Source organism: Salmo trutta, chromosome 14 (assembly GCF_901001165.1).
Source record: "Salmo trutta chromosome 14, fSalTru1.1, whole genome shotgun sequence".
Taxonomy (NCBI): Eukaryota; Metazoa; Chordata; class Actinopteri; order Salmoniformes; family Salmonidae; genus Salmo; species Salmo trutta.
The window spans coordinates 26,520,546-26,541,802 of NC_042970.1; the positions used below are offsets into that span (position 1 = coordinate 26,520,546).

At 44.8% G+C, this 21,257-nt stretch overlaps 1 protein-coding gene across 3 annotated transcripts in view; it reads left to right on the forward strand.

Moving 5' to 3' along the window:
• The window catches only part of LOC115207689 (membrane-associated guanylate kinase, WW and PDZ domain-containing protein 3-like), a 185,687-nt gene that overhangs the window by 108,646 nt on the left and 55,784 nt on the right, over positions 1 to 21,257 (forward strand). For all 3 annotated transcript variants that reach the window (XM_029775060.1, XM_029775058.1, XM_029775059.1), the window contains exon 2: positions 12,719 to 12,835. In XM_029775060.1, the coding sequence (XP_029630920.1) occupies positions 12,719 to 12,835 (117 nt within the window). The remainder of the gene's footprint in view (positions 1 to 12,718; positions 12,836 to 21,257) is intronic.

The window sequence follows — 21,257 nt, forward strand, 5'->3', positions numbered from 1 at the left end:
TGGGATCCTCTGTTCTTTCTCTCCTCACATTATTACAGTCACTGTTCTGCTGACTGCTGCTAATCATGAACCTGAGAGGAGGAAGGTCATCCCTCCTCTCCGGTGCTCTTTGGCTCAGCAGGGGGAGGTATGGAGGTAGCTTATGGTTGGTTAACTTTAATATGGGTGCAGCTGTGACCATGTGAGCCTGCTTCAGCAAGTTCTGCAAATACTGCTATAGGTTGAGGCTCTTTTCAAGGGCCTTGTACTCAATTAGATAGTTGCAGCTGCTGAAGCCTACGCCCAGTGCTGGTTATATAAGCGTAGAGAATTAATTTACAGGGCTGAAGTGAGACGATAGCCTTTCCTACTCCTACACAGGCTCAATCCAGACACCGTTTACTGTCTGAGTTCCAGTTTGACCCGCATTGCACCTACAGAGAGAGAGAGAGGAATATGAAGCGTAGATGAACAGGACACCAACAGCCTGCCATTAATCACATGATGTAGTGTTGTGATTGGGCCTCACCGTGTTGTGGCATAGAGCTAGTTTAAGTCTCACAGGGAGGAGCAGAACAGTGTTACAGCCCGTTTCACAACACCCATTGCTATGCTAGTAAACGCCTTGGGGCCAGCAAAGAACTCAGCCATATGAAACAAAGGAATGGATGTGCATGTCCTCTGTATTACACAAATTTGGGACTTATCTAGGAAAAGACTTTCGGCCAAATAAAGAAGATGCCTTGGTATGTTGCGGTCTGGTACTAAACCTGTTGGTTTAGGGGAATCTTCATTTTGTGGCATTCAGATAACAGAATAAATGACCTCCCTGAAGAATTCTACATGCACATGCGAGAGATGTGGAACAGAACAACAAGTTCTGCATAGCTGCATAGCTGTGTCATTTGGAAACAGACCAATTAGGTGACTGTGATATCTGTCTCTCCTTTACCCAGTGCCAGCTCTGCATTCCTCAGCCCTGCTCTTCTCTGCATGATGCCAGTCAGATGCTGCCGTGTGTGTTTTGTGTGGGTGTCTGTGTTTGTGCTTGCGAGCATGTTCTTCCCTCAGTAGCGAGGTGTTAGTGTAAGTGTGGAGGCTCTGAGTCAAGCACCTCACCAGGGGCGCCTGACTCGGCTCCGTCTGCTCCTCCTCTCTGCTGGTATCTGCCCTGAGATGCTACAGGCTCTACAGAGGATTACTGGGTTGCTGATGCTAAAGAAAACACCAGAGAGATATATTGAATAATTCCTGTGGGTGACCTTCCACTTGTGAGTGACTCATTCATCTCTAACAAATTTGAGGATGAAAAGGTAGTGTAATAAACAGGTACAAAAATAGAGACTGACTGAAAAGCTGTTAATCAAAGGAATCTATCTTTATGAATAATGCCCTGATTGAAATACCTGGAAAGGATTCTGGTTCCCCTTGTTGCTTCCAATAGTATGTACGGTAAGTATGTGCAGAGAACGGGGGGGAGGGGGCGTAAAGAAGAGTACAGAGAGGCAGAGAGAGACAGGTACAGAGAGCGGAGGGGAGGGGAGGGGGTGTAAAGAAGAGTACAGAGAGGCAGAGAGAGACAGGTACAGAGAGCGGAGGGGGGGGGAGGGGGTGTAAAGAAGAGTACAGAGAGGCAGAGAGAGACAGGTACAGAGAGCGGAGGGGGGGGAGGGGGTGTAAAGAAGAGTACAGAGAGGCAGAGAGAGACAGGTACAGAGAGCGGAGGGGGGGGGAGGGGGTGTAAAGAAGAGTACAGAGAGGCAGAGAGAGACAGGTACAGAGAACGGGGGGAGGGGGTGTAAAGAAGAGTACAGAGAGGCAGAGAGAGACAGGTACAGAGAGCGGAGGGGAGGGGAGGGGGTGTAAAGAAGAGTACAGAGAGGCAGAGAGAGACAGGTACAGAGAGCGGGGGGGAGGGGGTGTAAAGAAGAGTACAGAGAGGCAGAGAGAGACAGGTGCAGAGAACGGGGGGGGGGGTGTAAAGAAGAGTACAGAGAGGCAGAGAGAGACAGGTACAGAGAACGGGGGGAGGGGGTATAAAGAAGAGTACAGAGAGAGACAGGTACAGAGAACGGGGGAGGGGGTATAAAGAAGAGTACAGAGAGAGATAGAGAGAGACAGGTACAGAGAACGGGGGAGGGGGTGTAAAGAAGAGTGCAGAGAGGCAGAGAGAGACAGGTACAGAGAACGGGGGAGGGGGTGTAAAGAAGAGTACAGAGAGAGATAGAGAGAGACAGGTACAGAGAACGGGGGGAGGGGGTATAAAGAAGAGTACAGAGAGAGACAGGTACAGAGAACGGGGGAGGGGGTGTAAAGAAGAGTACAGAGAGAGATAGAGAGAGACAGGTACAGAGAACGGGGGGAGGGGGTATAAAGAAGAGTACAGAGAGAGACAGGTACAGAGAACGGGGGGGGGGGAGGGGGTATAAAGAAGAGTGCAGAGAGAGATAGACAGAGACAGGTACAGAGAACGGGGGAGGGGGTATAAAGAAGAGTGCAGAGAGAGATAGACAGAGACAGGTACAGAGAACGGGGGAGGGGGTGTAAAGAAGAGTACAGAGAGAGATAGAGACAGGTACAGAGAGCGGAGGGGGGTAAAGAAGTGCACAGAGAGAGAGAGCTGGTAGAGCAAAGAATGTGAGGTGAAGTTCTCTCATCTATTCTCTTGCTAAAATATGATATGTTCATTTCTCCTGGCTGACTGCTGTCACTAGAAATACCCCAGCATACAGGGCTGACTGGGTACAGTGGAGGCCATTGAGTCTCCACCTGGAGAGAGGAAAGCTGATACAATGTTATCTGTAACGAGGAGGAATGAGACTCATCTCTGATGTGACAACCTCAACAACACCTTCTGACTGGACCGAGCAGGCCACAAAGACGGCACTGTACAGCCACGGGGTTGGTGACATGGTTGTGTGTGTTGGTTGTGTGTGTGTGCATGTGTGTGTGCATGTGTTTGTGTATGTGTGTGTGCATGTGTGCTTGTGTGCAACCAGCAGGAGCCTCTCAATAAAATAGCACAGTAACACATTCAGAATATAGTAAGTTTAATCATTCTCAGTTATATTCTAAGTACCATAAGTTATTTCACATTTTGCTGAAGGGAGATACAGGTAACTGCCAAAATAAAGGAAACACTTAAGAAAATGAAGGATACAAAGTATATTGAAAGCAGGTGCTTCCACACAGGTGTGGTTCCTGAGTTAATTAAGCAATTAACATCCCATCATACTTAGGGTCATGTATAAAAATGTCAAGTAGCCTATTATTTTGGCTACCATGTCTGGAAGAAGAAATCTCAGTGAATTTGAAAGAGGAGTCTCAAAGGAGCATGTGTGTTTTTGTGTGTGTGTCTCAGTCACCAGATCTAAACCTAATTGAACACTTATGGGAGATTAAGGAGCGGCGCCTAAGACAGCTTTTTCCACCACCATCAACAAAACACTAAATGATGGAAGAATGGTGTCACTTCCCTCTAATAGAGTTCCAGACACTTGTATAAATCAAATCAAATCAAATTGTATTTTGCCAAATACAACAGTGAAATGCTTACTTACAAGTCCTTAACCAACAATGCAGTTATCAGAAAAATAAGTGTTGAGTAAAAAAATAGATAAGTAAAAAATAGAAAATAAAAGTAACAAATAATTAAACAGCAGCAGGAAAATAACAATAGGCTATATACAGGGGGTACCGGTATAGAGTCAATGTGCAGGGGCACCAGTTAGTCTAGGTAATTGAGGTAATATGTACATGTAGATAGAGTGAAAGTGACCATGCATAGATAATAAACGGAGAGTAGCAGCAGCGTAAAAGAGGGGTCTGGGTAACCCTTTGATTAGCTGTTCAGGAGTCTTATGACTTGGGGGTAGAAGCTGTTAAGAAGCCTTTTGGTCCTAGGCTTGGCGTTCCAGTACCGCTTGCCTTGTGGTTGCAGAAACAGTCTATGATTAGGGTGGCTGGAGTCTTTGACAATTTTTAGGACCACCTGGTATAGAGGTCCTGGATGGCAGGAAGCTTGGCCCCAGTGATGTACTGGGCCGTACGCACTACTCTCTGTAGTGCCTTGCGGTCGGAGGCCGAGCTGTTGCCGGTGATGCAACCAGTCAGGATGCTCTCTATGGTGCAGCTGTAGAACCTTTTGAGGATCTGAGGACTCATGCCAAATTTTTTCAGTCTCCTGAGGGGGAATAGGCTTTGTTGTGCCCTCTTCATGACTGTCTTAGTGTGTTTGGACCATGATAGTTTGTTGGTGATGTGGACACCAAGGAACTTGAAGCTCTCAATCTGCTCCACTACAGCCCCGTTGATGAGAATGGGGGCGGGGTTGGTCCTCCTTTTCCTGTAGTCCACAATCATCTCCACATTGAGGGGGAGGTTGTTGTCCTTGCACTACACGGCCAGGTCTCTGACCTCCTCACTATAGGCTGTCGTCATCGTTGTCGGTGATCAGGCCTACAACTGTTGTGTCATCGGCAAACTTGATGATGGTATTGGAGTTGTGCCTGGCCAAGCAGTCAAGAGTGAACAAGGAGTACAGGAGGGGACTGAGCACGCACCCCTGAGGGGCCCCCGTGTTGAGGGTCAGCGTGACGAATGTGTTGTTACCTACCCTAACTTCCTGGGGGTGGGCCGTCAGGAAGTCCAGGATCCAGTTGCAGAGGGAGGTGTTTAGTCCCAGGGTCCTTAGCTTAGTGATGAGCTTTGAGGGCACTATAGTGTTGAACACTGAGCTGTAGTCAATGAATAGCATTCTCACATAGGGGTTCCTTTTGTCCAGGTGAGAAAGGGCAGTGTTAAGTGCAATAGAGATTGCATCATCTGTGGATCTGTTGGTGTGGTATGCAAATTGGACTGGGTCTAGGGTTTCTGGGATAATGGTGTTGATATGAGCCATGACCAGCCTTTCAAAGCACTTCATGGCTACAGACATGAGTGCTACGGGTCGGTAGTCATTTAGGCAGGTTACCTTACTGTTTTTGGGCACAGGGACTATGGTGGTCTGCTTGAAAAATGTTGCTATTACAGACTCAGTCAGGGACAGGTTGAAAATGTCAGTGAAGACACTTGCCAGTTGGTCAGCGCATGCTCGGAGTACACGTCCTGGTAATCTGTCTGGCCCTGCAGCCTTGTGAATGTTGACCTGAATGTGACCTGTTTAAAGGTCTTACTCACATCGGCTACGGAGAGTGTGATCACACAATCGTTTGGAACAGCTGATGCTCTCATGCATGTTTCAGTGTTGCTTGGCTCGAAGTGAGCAAAGAAGGAATTTAGCTCATCTTGTAGGCTCGTGTCACTGGGCAGCTCGCGGCTGTGCTTCCCTTTTGTAGTCTGTAATAGTTTGCAAGCCCTGCCACATCCAATGAGCGTCGGAGCCAGTGTAGTACGATTCAATCTTAGTCCTGTATTGACGATTTGCTTGGTTGCATGGTTTAATACCATTTTGCTATTTTGGGATACGTTCAATTTGGCCATTGTTTGATGAACAAGGAGACTAGAGACTTTATTCTATACTAAACAAAAATATAAACGCAACTTATAAAGTGTTGATCCCATGTTTCATGAGCTGAAATAAAATATCCCAGAAATGTTTCATATGTACATAAAGCTTATTTCTCTCAAATTCTGTGCTCATGAAACATGGGATCAACACTTTATATGTTGCGTTTATATTTTTGTTTAGTATAGAATAAAGTCTCTAGTCTCCTTGTTCATCAAACAATGGCCAAATTGAACGTATCCCAAAATAGCAAAATGTTGCAAGATGCTATTCAGTGAACCGTTTGTAGTGGAATGAGTAATGTAATGTGTGGCTACCTAACTAACTGTTAGGACAGAGAAAGTCATGGGAACACCATCTAACTCCAGTGACAAAACATAACATTAAAACTATTCAAAAACGATTACTCGTTTGCCCCCTAAATCCTTTGCCCCTAAAGATTGATGTTACCCTTAAATTAAATCAACCCCTATTTTGCATTCCATGTGACATGTTTTAGGGAGCGGGAGGATTTTCAGGATGAAAGTTGTCTATCCCCTCTTTCTCTCCAAAGAGGCCATAAGACTGCTAAACAATAACTAGCTCTCTTGCACTGACTCTATACAAACACACTGGACTCTATCCACCTACTCACACATACTTATACTGACACCCCAACACACACATACACGCGCACACACACACACTACATACGCCTACACACACAAAATATGCACACACATCCATACTGACCCAACACACACACGCTGTTGATACTGCTTCACGTACGCTGCCGCTACAGCTCCAGTCTATTATCTATCCTGTTGCCTAGTCACTTTACCCCTACCTATATGTACATAGCTACCTCAATTACCTCGTACCCCAGCACATTGACTCGGTACTTGTACTCCCTGTATATAGCCCTGTTATTTATACTTGTTATTGTTATTCACTATTCACTGTGTATTTATTCCTTGTGCCACTTTTTAAATATATATATATATATATATATTTAAAAAAAAAAATCTTATCTTTAACTCTGCATTGTTGGAAAAGGACGCGTAAGTAAGCGTTTCACTGTTAGTCTACACCTGTTGTTTACAGAGCATTAGATAAATAACATTTGATTTTGATTTTGAAAGAGTGCCAAATCACTACTGGTCCAGGCTCAAAGACACACAGACAGAAATACAAAAGGGAATAGAGGCCCAATCTGGCAGCAGCAGCTCAAACTGTCCCATAATTTGATTGTTTTCCATGGAAGTCCTCCCCCCCAGAGAAATGCCAAAGAAATAGGCCATTTAAACAGTCTAAAATACATCCCATACACTTTATGTGACATCTATCTGAAGACTGAGAAGGTAATGATAACATCAAATACTTCAAAGGGTATAGTTGATACCAGGCCACAATTTAGACCAGTTGTGTCATGACTTGCAATGAATAAGATAAGGTAACTGCCAAAATAAAGGAAACACCAAAAAAGTGTCTTAATAGGGCGTTGGGCCACCACGAGCCACCAGAACAGCATCAATGCGCCTTGGCATAGATTATAGGTTTTGCTCACCTGAGGTAGAGTTTCTCATGATAAGCTGTAGACCACACTATTTACCAAGAGAGTTTTCATCTGTATTCTTTGTAGCTGTCTATTTACCACCACAAACCGATGCTGGCACTAACACAGCACTCAATGAGCTGTATACAGCCATAAGCAAACAGGAAAAAGCTCATCCAGAGGCGGCGCTCCAAGTGGCCGGGGACTTTAATTTTGGGAAACTTAAATCAGTTTTACCAAATTTCTACAAGCACATTTCTACCAGCACATTAAAAACTCTAGACCACCTTTACTCCACACACAGACACGTACACTCCTGATTCCCGCTTACAAGCAAAAACTAAAGCAGGAAGCACCAGTGACTCGGTCAATAAAAAAGTGGTCAGATGAACAGATGCTAAGCTACAGGACTGTTTGCTAGCACAGACTGGAATATGTTCTGGGACTCTTCCTATGGCATTGAGGAGTACACCACATCAGTCACTGGCTTCATCAATAAGTGCATCAATGACGTCGTCCCCACAGTGACCATACGTACATACCCCAACCAGAAGCCATGGATTATAGGCAACATCCGCACTGAGCTAAAGGGTAGAGCTGCCGTTTTCAATGAGCGGGACTCTAACCCGGATGCTTAGAAAGAATCCCGCTGTGCCCTCCGACAAACCATCAAACAGGCAAAGTATCAGTACAGGACTAAGATTGAATCCTATTACACCGGCTCAGACACTCGTCAGATTTGGCAGGGCTTGCAAACTATTACGGACTACAAAGGGAAGCACAGTCGCAGGCTGCGACCCTGAAGCAACACTGAAGCAACACTGAAGCATGCATGAGGGCACCAGCTGTTCCGGACGACTGTGTGATCACGCTCTCCGTAGCCGATGTGAGTAAGACCTTTAAACAGGTCAACATTCACAAGGCCGCAGGGCCAGACGGATTACCAGGATGTGTACTCCGAGCATGTGCTGACCAACTGGCAAGTGTCTTCACTGACATTTTCAACATGTCCCTGACTGAGTCTGTAATACCAAAATGTTTCAAGCAGACTAGCATAGTCCCTGTGCCCAAGAACACTAAGGTAACCTGCCTAAATGACTACTGACCTGTAGCACTCACATCTGTAGCCATGAAGTGGTTTGAAAGGCTGGTCATGGCTCACATCACACCATTATCCCAGAAACTCTAGACCCACTCCAATTTGCATACCGCCCCAACAGATCCACAGGTCTCAAGTGCAATCTCAATTGCACTTCCTGACTGGCCGCCCCCGGGTGTTCACCCATGACTACATTACATGGCCAAGCACGACTCATTAAGTTTGCTGACGACACGACAGTGGTAGGCCTGATCACCGACAATGATGAGACAGCGCATAGGGAGGAGGTCAGAGACCTGGCAGTGTGGTGCCATGATAACAACCTCTCCCTCAATGTGATCAAGACAAAGGAGATGATCATGGACTACAGGAAAGGAGGGCTGACCACGCCCCCATTCTCATCGACAGGGCTGTAGTGGATCAGGTTGAGAGCTTCAAGTTCCTTGGTGTCCACATCACCAACAAACTTTCATGGCCCGAATACACCAATACAGTCGTGAAGAGGGCACGACAATGCCTATTCCCCCTTAGGAGACTGAAAAGATTTGGCATGGGTCCTCAGATCCTCAAAAGGTTCTACAGCTGCACCATCGAGAGTATCCAGACTGGTTGCATCACCGCCTGGTATGGCAACTACTCGGCCTCCAACCGCAAGGCACTACAGAGGGTAGTGCGTACGGCCCAGTACATCACTGGGGCCAAGTGTCCTGCCATCCAGGACCTCTATACCAGGCAGAGTCAGAGGAAGGCCCTAAAAATTGCCAAAGACTCCAGCCACCCTAGTCATAGACTGTTCTCCCTGCTACCGCACTGCAACCATAGCGACAAGTCTAGGTCTAAGAGGCTTCTAAACTGCTTCTACCCTTAAGCCATATATCTTCTGAACAGCTAATCAAATGGCTACCCGGGCTATTTGCATTGACCCCCGCCCCATTTTTACGCTGCTGCTGCTCTCTGTTTATTAGCAATGCATAGACACTTTAACACTATTACATGTACATATTACCTCAATTACCTCGACTAACCTGTGCCCTTACATATTGACTCTATACCGGTACCCCCTGTATATAGCCTCGTTATTGTTATTTTATTGTTGCTCTTTAATTATTTGTTATTTTAATTATTTTTTATTATTATTGTTTTTTTTTTTTTACTTCAGTTTATTTAGTAAATACTTTCATAACACTTATTTTTCTTAAAACTGCATTTTTGTTTAAGGGCTTGTACAGTGCCTTGCAAAAGTATTCATCCCCCTTGGCGTTTTTCCTATCCTGTAATTTAAATGGATTTTTATTTGGATTTCATGTAATGGACATACACAAAATAGTCCAAATTGATGAAGTGAAATGAAAAAAATTACTTATTTCCCAAAATTCGAAGAAAATTAAACGGAAAAGTGGTGCGTGCATATGTGTTCACCTGTCACGACTTCCACCGAAGGTGGCTCCTCTCCTTGTTCGGGCGGCACTCGGCGGTCGTCATCGCCAGTCTACTAGCTGCCACCAATCTTTTTTATTTTTCGTTTAGTCATGTCTGTTTTGATTGTTCACCTGTGTCTTGTTGAGGTTGATTAGTTGGTGTATTTATTCTTGCCCTACCCATTTTGTTTTGTGCGGGTTTGTTTTGCGTTTTCCTGTCTTTGGTTTTGGGTGGCGTATATTTTGTTCATTTTTTTTAACAGGTGTTTTTTTCCTAGACTATGTTCTAGATGTTTTTGTGGACTGCCATTTGTCTGTGGCAGTTGTGTTTGATGAACTGTTAATAAATACGCCTTCTCCGTATTTACTCCTATCCTGTGCCTGACTTCTACACCCACCTCTCGTAGAGAGTTCTGACATCACACCTTTGCTATGAAGCCCCTAAATAAGATCTGGTGCAACCAATTACGTCCAGAAGTCACATAATTAGTTAAATAAAGTCCACCTGTGCGCAATCTAAGTGTCACATGATCTCTCACATGATCTCAGTATATATACAGTACACCTGTTCTGAAAGGCCCAAGAGTCTGCAACACCACTAAGCAAGGAGCACCATGAAGACCAAGGAGCTCTCCAAACAGGTCAGAGACAAAGTTGTGGAGAAGTACAGATCAGGGTTGGATTATAAAAAAATATCCAAAACTTTGAACATCCCACAGAGCACCATTAAATCCATTATTAAAAAATTGAAAGAATATGGCACCATAACAAACCTGCCAAGAGAGGGCCGCCCACCAAAACTCACAGACCAGGCAAGGAGGGCATTAATCAGAGGCAGCAAAGAGACCAAAGATAACCCTGAAGGAGCTGCAAACCTCCACAGTGGAGATTGGAATATCTGTCCATAGGACCACTTTAAGCGTACACTCCACAGAGCTGGGCTTTACAGAAGAGTGGCCAGAAAAAACCCATGTTGTGTCTTTAGTATCGTTAAAGGTGAAGACTGTTATTTTATCAAATCAATTCTCTGTAATTAGTATTACATGATTAACTAATCATGTAAATGTAATTGACTAGGAAGTCGGGGCACCACGGAAAATGTTCAGATTACAAAGTTAGAATTTTCTGAATATAACTCTTCAGATACTTTAATATCTGATCAAGTAGTCTTCTATTAATGAATTGTTATTATTACCTTCGTCTGTCTCATCTGAACGTCGTAAATTGTTGGTTATCTGCACGAACCCAGCCTTTACTATAAATCATCCATACACCAATTGGCTCAATTATTTATTTACTAACTAATTAAACAATTACAGAATATACAATACATAATAACATTATACCATCCCTAGTGGACTAAACAAAAACAGTTAGATTATAACACTATAGATTCAGAGAAAAGAGAAGGTGGTTTTGGAAGGAAGACTAAAGGACCTGGGAAGCTTTTCTCACATAAATACATATGCCACTAATGATCGCTCATTCGGAAAAGCAATGCATTGTATTCACATGGTCTGAGAGGTTCATCTCACTCTGGAGATTGGTCCACGTCGGTCAGTGTTCACGTACTAGATTTGCTACCTTTCCAGCTGCAGTCTGTAAGGCTGTCATCTAGGACTCACTTCTTCATGAGTGATCAATAGGTCAGAGTTCATACCATTTCACGTGTAGAGCAAGCTCCCATGTTTCCTGGCCTGTATGGTTGACATTAGAATTAGCCCTTTTTAACGTGAGGACAAATCCTCACGGTATTCGGAACTTGAGTGACTTTTCGTTATGTAGAGTGGATATTCAACTTTTTGCCACCACAGCTCACTCTGGGGTTTACTTAGTTCAACGTGAATTGGGTCACGGGGGCTTTTATAGAAATGTAGAAAAGGGGTTGGTTCATCATTTCCAACCAATGCCTATTCGCTTGGGTGTGGCTACTGTCTTAGTTAAACTTTACAGGGAAGACGATTTTCTTATTTTAAAAGTTAACATCACATTATATCATTTCGCAAATAGTTTCATCTTTACTCATTCGTTTTATACAAGAATTAGATGCAAACCTCATAACTGAGGGACCTGTATGAACAGAGTTAGGGTAATGTGGCTGTATTGTCTTTCATAAGGTCACAAACAAAACCGACCGGGTCGTTGTTGGCTTCTCCACCGACTGTTTACACATTCTCCAAAATAGGAGTATTGTTCAATTCTCTAATTCTGTGACGTAGTAGAATTGGGCGGGAGAATCTCTTTGTCTTACTGTGAAACTCTCTCTCAATTGCATGGTCAGGGAGAGTCTCTGTGGTATTTACGACGTGGTTGTAAGGTCGTAAAACTGCCCCTGTTCACATCTCTGCTAGCCAATTCACTGAAAGTGATAGCGTCATGACAGGGTGAATACTTTTGCAAGCCATTGTAAGTAAGCATTTCACTGTAAGATCTACCTGTTGTATTCGGCACATGTAAAAATAAGTGTTTAATTTTTGTTCAGTATATTGTATCACCAGCTATATCTACTGTAGGGGGCTGTTCCTTTCTGAAAGGATGTATTAGTATTCATAGCCATGCATACAAAGTTGTGTTAAGCAGAGTTTTGTCCGCCCGGCAGAGAGTAGAGAGGAGAGAGAGGGAACATGATGATTACTGAAGCTCAGCGCCAGTTGAACCATTTCAAAGCCACTTTTCCCCCTACTGTCAGCCAGGGGACTAGGCTCACATCCAAGACACTGAAGATCTTGTCTCTTCCTTCTCTCTCTCCACTCTTTCTTTCTCCTCTTCATCTTTTCCGACTCCCAGCAAACTTTCACCTGCTTTCACAGGATGACTCTCAAGTTCCTGTCTCCTCTCAAACTTTGTGAACTTCCTCTGTTTTTACAAAGTCATTGGGGGGTTGGTTAGGAGATGCTCCTGAGAGTTTTCCGTTAAAAACTCTCACTCAAATTTTTGCATTGAGACTTCACAGTTCCTTTGGAATATAAGCTTTTGGCCTATGCTTGGTTGTCATTGTTGCGGTGAGTGTCTATCATTGTATGCATATTATATAAAACCTTTTGTTGTCAGTTTTATTGTGTAGATGAGGTGCCTTCACAGGAGTGACTGATGGAAAGGGAAGGCATATTGTTTGACCTCTATCCTCTTGACACTGTAGTACACTGGCCCTGTAATAACACTGTGTGTCTCTGTCTGCTCAGGGAAGGTTCTGAACACAGACCTGCGCCACTACCTAAGCCTGCAGTTCCAGAAGGGCTCGTTGGATCACAAGCTGCAGCAGGTCATCCGAGACAACCTCTACCTGCGCACCATCCCCTGTAAGTCTCCTCAACCTCTGCTCCTAGGCTGCATGTCAAATGGTACCCTATCTCCTAGTGCACTACTTTTGACCAAAGCCCTATGCAGACCATGGTCAAATGTAATGCACTAGAGCGGATAGGGTGACATTTCAGAGGCACCTCTCACAACACCCCGCACACGGACCCCTCACACCACCCCTCACACCACCCCTCACACCACCCCTCACACGACCCCCTCACACCACCCCTCACACCACCCCTCACACGACCCCTCACACGGACCCCTAACACCACCCCTCACACGACCCCTCACACGGACCCCTCACACCACCCCTAACACCACCCCTAACACCACCCCTCACACGGACCCCAAACACAACCCCTCACACGGACCCCTCACACCACCCCTAACACCACCCCTAACACCACCCCTAACACCACCCCTCACACAGACCCCTCACACCACCCCTAACACCACCCCTCACACCACCCCTCACACCACCCCTCACACGGACCCCTAACCCCACCCCTCACACGGACCCCTCACACCACCCCTAACACCACCCCTCACACCACCCCAACACCACCCCTCACACCACCCCTCACACCACCCCTCACACCACCCCTCACACGGACCCCTCACACGGATCCCTCACACCACCCCTCACACCACCCCAACACCACCCCTCACACCACCCCTAACACCACCCCTCACACGGACCCCTCACACCACCCCTCACACCACCCCTCACACGGACCCCTAACACCACCCCTCACACGGACCCCTCACACCACCCCTCACACCACCCCTAGCACCACCCCTCACACGGATCCCTCACACCACCCCTCACACCACCCCAACACCACCCCTCACACCACCCCTCACACCACCCCTCACACCACCCCTCACACCACCCCAACACCACCCCTCACACCACCCCTCACACGGACCCCTCACACCACCCCTCACACCACCCCTAACACCACCCCAACACCACCCCTCACACGGACCACTCACACCACCCCTAACACCACCCCTCACACGGACCCCTCACACCACTCTTCACCCCACCCCTTACAACACCACCCTTCACACCACCCCTCACACAACACACTTCACCGAGCCAGGTCTCGCACACACACCTAAAGCTCACCATGACAGCAAAAACGAAGAAATCCTCATTAACCCAGACGTTGCTCCAAATTGCAGTCTGTGATTGTGGTCTTTTATACGAAAGCTTTTACTCTGAGTGGTGCAAGATTTGTGTTATTGAAACAATCAATCTGCAAATTATGTTCAATCTGAATTACTTTCAATCTAAATGACCTTCAATCTGAATTACTTTCAATGAGAATTACTTTCAATTTGCATTAACTTTAGTCTGAATGACCGTTAGAGCCTTCAGTTAAGAATAGATATAGAGGTGCTATCCTCTCCTCAATGGTCATAATAGATGTGTGCTAAGAGTAGGAAAGGAATGTGGTTCTGATAGAAGACAGGATAAACATTCATGGAGAACAGAGACCTTATCTCCAAATGATGTAGTAATTATGTCGTTATTAACACACATTATGTGACAACATTTAGAGCATAATATTTACCATTTCATTTTTCCAAAGAAGGACCATCGCTAATAAGAACAGCAACATGTTTGAGCATACTTAAGGTTTTAGTCACACACAGTCCCACTGTTCCTCAGGCTATGGCAGACAGTTCTACACGGCACTGTCACAAACACAGCGATAGGCTCCCTGCTCTCCCCCACAGGGCTGGAAGATGCTCTGTCTTGTAGAGTGGGGAATTGTAGGCAGAAGTGGGAGATTTTTTTTATGGGAAGTAAGCCACATACCTCTCATGTATATTTACATTTTTGGAGAGGAGGAATATGTATCCCACTATCAATCAATCCCTTCTTTCAACCTCTTTCTATCATATGTGAGTTGAAGATTTCTGCCTTCTCTTGGACAGTCAACGTGCGTACAGTGGCTTGCAAAAGTATTCACCCCCCTTGACATTTTTCTTATTTTGTTGCCTTTCAACCTGGAATTAAAATAGATTTTTGTGGGGGTTGTATCATTTCATTTGCACAACATGCCTACCTCTTTGAAGATGCAAAATATGTTTTATTGTGAAACAAAGAAGAAATAAGACAAAAAAACAGAACTTGAGCATGCATAACTATTCACCCCCCTCCAAAGTCAATACTTTGTAGAGTCACCTTTTGCAGCAATTACAGCTGCAAGTCTCTTGGGGTATGTCTCTATAAGCTTGGCACATCTAGCCACTGGTATTTTTTCCCATTCTTCAAGGCAAAACTGCTCCAGCTCCTTCAAGTTGGATGGGTTCCGCTGGTATACAGCAATCTTTAAGTCATACCACAGATTCTCAATTGGATTGAGGTCTCAGCATTGACTAGGCCATTTCAAGACATTTAAATGTTTCCCCTTAAACCACTCAAGTGTTGCTTTAACAGTATGCTTAGGGTCATTGTCTTGCTGAAAGGTGAACCTTTGTCCCAGTCTCAAATCTCTGGAAGATTGAAACAGGTTTCCCTCAAGAATTTCCCTGTATTTAGCAACATCTATCATTCCTTCAATTCTGACCGGTTTCCCAGTCCTTGCCAATGAAAAACATCCCCACAGCATGATGCTGCCACCACAATGCTTCACTGTGGGGATGGTGTTCTTGGTGTGATGAAAGGTGTTGGGTTTACGCCAGACATAGCGTTTTCCTTGATGGCCAAAAAGCTAAATTTTAGTCTCATCCAGCTCTGTGGAGTGCACGCTTAAAGTGGTCCTATGGACAGATATTCCAATCTCCGCTGTGGAGGTTTGCAGCTCCTTCAGGGTTATCTTTGGTCTCTTTGCTGCCTCTCTGATTAATGCCCTCCTTGCCTGGTCCGTGAGATTTGGTGGGCTGCACTCTCTTGGCAGGTTTGTTGTAGTGCCATACTCTTTCAATTTTTTAATAATGGATTTGATGGTGTTCTGTGGGATGTTCAAAGTTTCTGATTTTTTTTTAATCCAACCCTGATCTGTACTTCTCCACAACTTTGTCCCTGACCTGTTTGGAGAGCTCCTTGGTCTTCATGGTGCCGCTTGCTTGGTGGTGCCCCTTGCTTAGTGGTGTTGCAGACTCTGGGGCCTTTCAGAACAGGTGTATCTATACTGAGATCATGTGACACTTATATTGCACACAGGTGGACATTATTTAACTAATTATGTGACTTCTGGACATAATTGGTTGCACCAGATCTTATTTAGGGGCTTCATAGCAAAGGGTGAATACATATGCATGCACCACCTTTCAAAGGGTGAATACATATGCACGCACCACCTTTCAAAGGGTGAATACATATGCACGCACCACCTTTCAAAGGGTGAATACATATGCACGCACCACCTTTCAAAGGGTGAATACATATGCACGCACCACCTTTCAAAGGGTGAATACATATGCACGCACCACCTTTCAAAGGGTGAATACATATGCACGCACCACCTTTCAAAGGGTGAATACATATGCACGCACCACCTTTCAAAGGGTGAATACATATGCACGCACCACCTTTCAAAGGGTGAATACATATGCACGCACCACCTTTCAAAGGGTGAATACATATGCACGCACCACCTTTCAAAGGGTGAATACATATGCACGCACCACCTTTCAAAGGGTGAATACATATGCACGCACCACCTTTCAAAGGGTGAATACATATGCACGCACCACCTTTCAAAGGGTGAATACATATGCACGCACCACCTTTCAAAGGGTGAATACATATGCACGCACCACCTTTCAAAGGGTGAATACATATGCACGCACCACCTTTCAAAGGGTGAATACATATGCACGCACCACCTTTCAAAGGGTGAATACATATGCACGCATCACCTTTCAAAGGGTGAATACATATGCACGCATCACCTTTCAAAGGGTGAATACATATGCACGCATCACCTTTCAAAGGGTGAATACATATGCACGCATCACCTTTCAAAGGGTGAATACATATGCACGCACCACCTTTCAAAGAGTGAATACATATGCACGCACCACCTTTCAAAGGGTGAATACATATGCACGCACCACCTTTCAAAGGGTGAATACATATGCACGCACCACCTTTCAAAGGGTGAATACATATGCACGCATCACCTTTCAAAGGGTGAATACATATGCACGCATCACCTTTCAAAGGGTGAATACATATGCACGCATCACCTTTCAAAGGGTGAATACATATGCACGCATCACCTTTCAAAGGGTGAATACATATGCACGCATCACCTTTCAAAGGGTGAATACATATGCACGCACCACCTTTCAAAGGGTGAATACATATGCACGCACCACCTTTCAAAGGGTGAATACATATGCACGCATCACCTTTCAAAGGGTGAATACATATGCACGCATCACCTTTCAAAGGGTGAATACATATGCACGCATCACCTTTCAAAGGGTGAATACATATGCACGCACCACCTTTCAAAGGGTGAATACATATGCACGCACCACCTTTCAAAGGGTGAATACATATGCACGCACCACCTTTCAAAGGGTGAATACATATGCACGCACCACCTTTCAAAGGGTGAATACATATGCACGCACCACCTTTCAAAGGGTGAATACATATGCACGCATCACCTTTCAAAGGGTGAATACATATGCACGCACCACCTTTCAAAGGGTGAATACATATGCACGCATCACCTTTCAAAGGGTGAATACATATGCACGCACCACCTTTCAAAGGGTGAATACATATGCACGCACCACCTTTCAAAGGGTGAATACATATGCACGCACCACCTTTCAAAGGGTGAATACATATGCACGCACACCTTTCAAAGGGTGAATACATATGCACGCATCACCTTTCAAAGGGTGAATACATATGCACGCACCACCTTTCAAAGGGTGAATACATATGCACGCATCACCTTTCAAAGGGTGAATACATATGCACGCACCACCTTTCAAAGGGTGAATACATATGCACGCATCACCTTTCAAAGGGTGAATACATATGCACGCATCACCTTTCAAAGGGTGAATACATATGCACGCATCACCTTTCAAAGGGTGAATACATATGCACGCATCACCTTTCAAAGGGTGAATACATATGCACGCACCACCTTTCAAAGGGTGAATACATATGCACGCATCACCTTTCAAAGGGTGAATACATATGCACGCATCACCTTTCAAAGGGTGAATACATATGCACGCATCACCTTTCAAAGGGTGAATACATATGCACGCATCACCTTTCAAAGGGTGAATACATATGCACGCATCACCTTTCAAAGGGTGAATACATATGCACGCACCACCTTTCAAAGGGTGAATACATATGCACGCACCACCTTTCAAAGGGTGAATACATATGCACGCATCACCTTTCAAAGGGTGAATACATATGCACGCATCACCTTTCAAAGGGTGAATACATATGCACGCATCACCTTTCAAAGGGTGAATACATATGCACGCACCACCTTTCAAAGGGTGAATACATATGCACGCACCACCTTTCAAAGGGTGAATACATATGCACGCACCACCTTTCAAAGGGTGAATACATATGCACGCACCACCTTTCAAAGGGTGAATACATATGCACGCACCACCTTTCAAAGGGTGAATACATATGCACGCATCACCTTTCAAAGGGTGAATACATATGCACGCACCACCTTTCAAAGGGTGAATACATATGCACGCATCACCTTTCAAAGGGTGAATACATATGCACGCACCACCTTTCAAAGGGTGAATACATATGCACGCACCACCTTTCAAAGGGTGAATACATATGCACGCACCACCTTTCAAAGGGTGAATACATATGCACGCACCACCTTTCAAAGGGTGAATACATATGCACGCATCACCTTTCAAAGGGTGAATACATATGCACGCACCACCTTTCAAAGGGTGAATACATATGCACGCATCACCTTTCAAAGGGTGAATACATATGCACGCACCACCTTTCAAAGGGTGAATACATATGCACGCATCACCTTTCAAAGGGTGAATACATATGCACGCATCACCTTTCAAAGGGTGAATACATATGCACGCATCACTTTTCAAAGGGTGAATACATATGCACGCATCACCTTTCAAAGGGTGAATACATATGCACGCACCACCTTTCAAAGGGTGAATACATATGCACGCATCACCTTTCAAAGGGTGAATACATATGCACGCACCACCTTTCAAAGGGTGAATACATATGCACGCATCACCTTTCAAAGGGTGAATACATATGCACGCATCACCTTTCAAAGGGTGAATACATATGCACGCATCACCTTTCAAAGGGTGAATACATATGCACGCACCACCTTTCAAAGGGTGAATACATATGCACGCACCACCTTTCAAAGGGTGAATACATATGCACGCACCACCTTTCCGTTGTAATTTTATTTTTATTTTTTTAAATAAGTATTTTTTTTTCGTTTCACTTCACCAATTTGGGCTATTTTGTGTATGTCCATTACATGTTATCCAAATGAAAAATCCATTTAAATTACAGGTTGTAACGCAACAAAATAGGAAAAACACCAAGGGGGATGAATACTTTTGCAAGGCACTGTACACCTGTTTGTGCCTGACAGTTTCTGTCTCCAGTCTGTGCTCCTAGTTTGTATACTTCCTTCGTCTTTCTTACTTTACCTGGCAGAGTGAAAACTGTTCTTTCTCACTTTAAAGGTTGAGTTAGTAAGTACATCATTCTATCAGTGCTGAATGTTTTATGTTGTGCTGTAATAGAATTCACTGTGTCTCTCTGTTGGTGTGTTATTCTCCAGAGGCTAACCTGCCAGATCTCTTAGGGGATGGACACAGCTCCTTAGAACTCATCTCATGGCTATATGGGATTTTACAGACTTATTAGCGGATGGCGACAATCGTTAATTGCAGAATGAAATGTCTATTTCAGGGATCTACTCGTCTTCCTCCACACGTTTACAGTATCTTGTTTTATATTTCTCCCAGTCCTACAGTTAAGGTTCTAGATCACAGAGCTGGAATCCACCATCCATCAGCTACAGTGACCTCACCGCATGACTGTGAATCCATAATTCCCTCTGTGAATTACTGTCTTAATGAGTGAGTGACTGAGACAGAAAGACTGAATGACTCCATCACTCTCTCTGTCTTTTAACCCCTTTCCGTCTCTCTGTTTCTGGCATTCTTGCCTTCCATATCTCTCTTTCTTTCACTCCCTCTCTATCCCTCTCTCTTTCACTCTTTTACTCTGAATCTTTTTGAATTCAATATGCTGAGATGAATAGAAGTCAGAGATCAACAAGCCTCACTCAAACATGCATTTTATTCATGTTTATACTTCCAGCATCTAGAATACACTGCTACCACACAAACCAACATACCTTTTGTGTTGGTTTATGGGATGGTAGTAAATCCCATCCCATGTCACTGTGCCAATAACCTAGTTTCACAGCTCTAAGTGCTGTTGGTCAGAAACATCTATCTATCTGTCCTTTGCATCTGTGTAGTATACAGTCCTGGAAGGCTACTCTATCCTTGTGCTTTTGAGAGCTAGCTTTCTATCACTTTGGGATGATAATAAAGATGATGCTCTGTTATAAAACCCAAACATTACCCACTCCCCTTGGTGTGACCATGGCACAGCAGTATTATGGGCTCTGTGAGGGCAATGAAAGATGGGACAATCAGGAGAGAGAGAGAGAGAGAGAGAGAGAGAGAGAGAGAGAGAGAGAGAGAGAGAGAGAGAGAGAGAGAGAGAGAGAGAGAGAGAGAGAGAGAGAGAGAGAGAGAGAGAGAGAGAGAGAGAGAGAGAGAGAGAGAGAGAGAGAGTGCGCTCACAGGACCTTACCGCATGCCATGGTAATCCTTGAGTCTCCTTCATTGGGCCTCAGACTGCCTCCACATCCTCCAATATAACAAAGGCACAGCAGGAAGCTCTTAAGAGCTCATAAGGGGACAAAGATGGGAGGCAGTCTCCGAGAGGGAAAAGGGCCCTTGGTCGCACTCAGTCCAAGTACGACTTCCCTTCCCTGAGGAGACACAGCCTCCTGAGCCCCCTCTCAGCTGCACTCTCTTTTTCTGCTAGCTTATGTTGACTTGGTGAGAGGGGAGTGCAGTACTGCACCCGGCCAGTGTGTGGCATCAGTTAGGCTGTCGAAAGGCAACTGGCTCTGCTGATTGTGCTCTTGGTGACATAATACCATTGAGTTTAGTTTTTGGCATGAATATAGTTCAGTGCCATGCAAAATTAGGTTATATTCTGAGATCTTTATAAGAGACATGCCATGACCTTGAATTACATGATTTTCCTGAATTTGTGTCAACCAGTCAACCAGTGTGTGCCCAGTGGGACAGTTCTTGAATAAGCTGTTTTAAATTCCTGCACACTTATAAAAAATT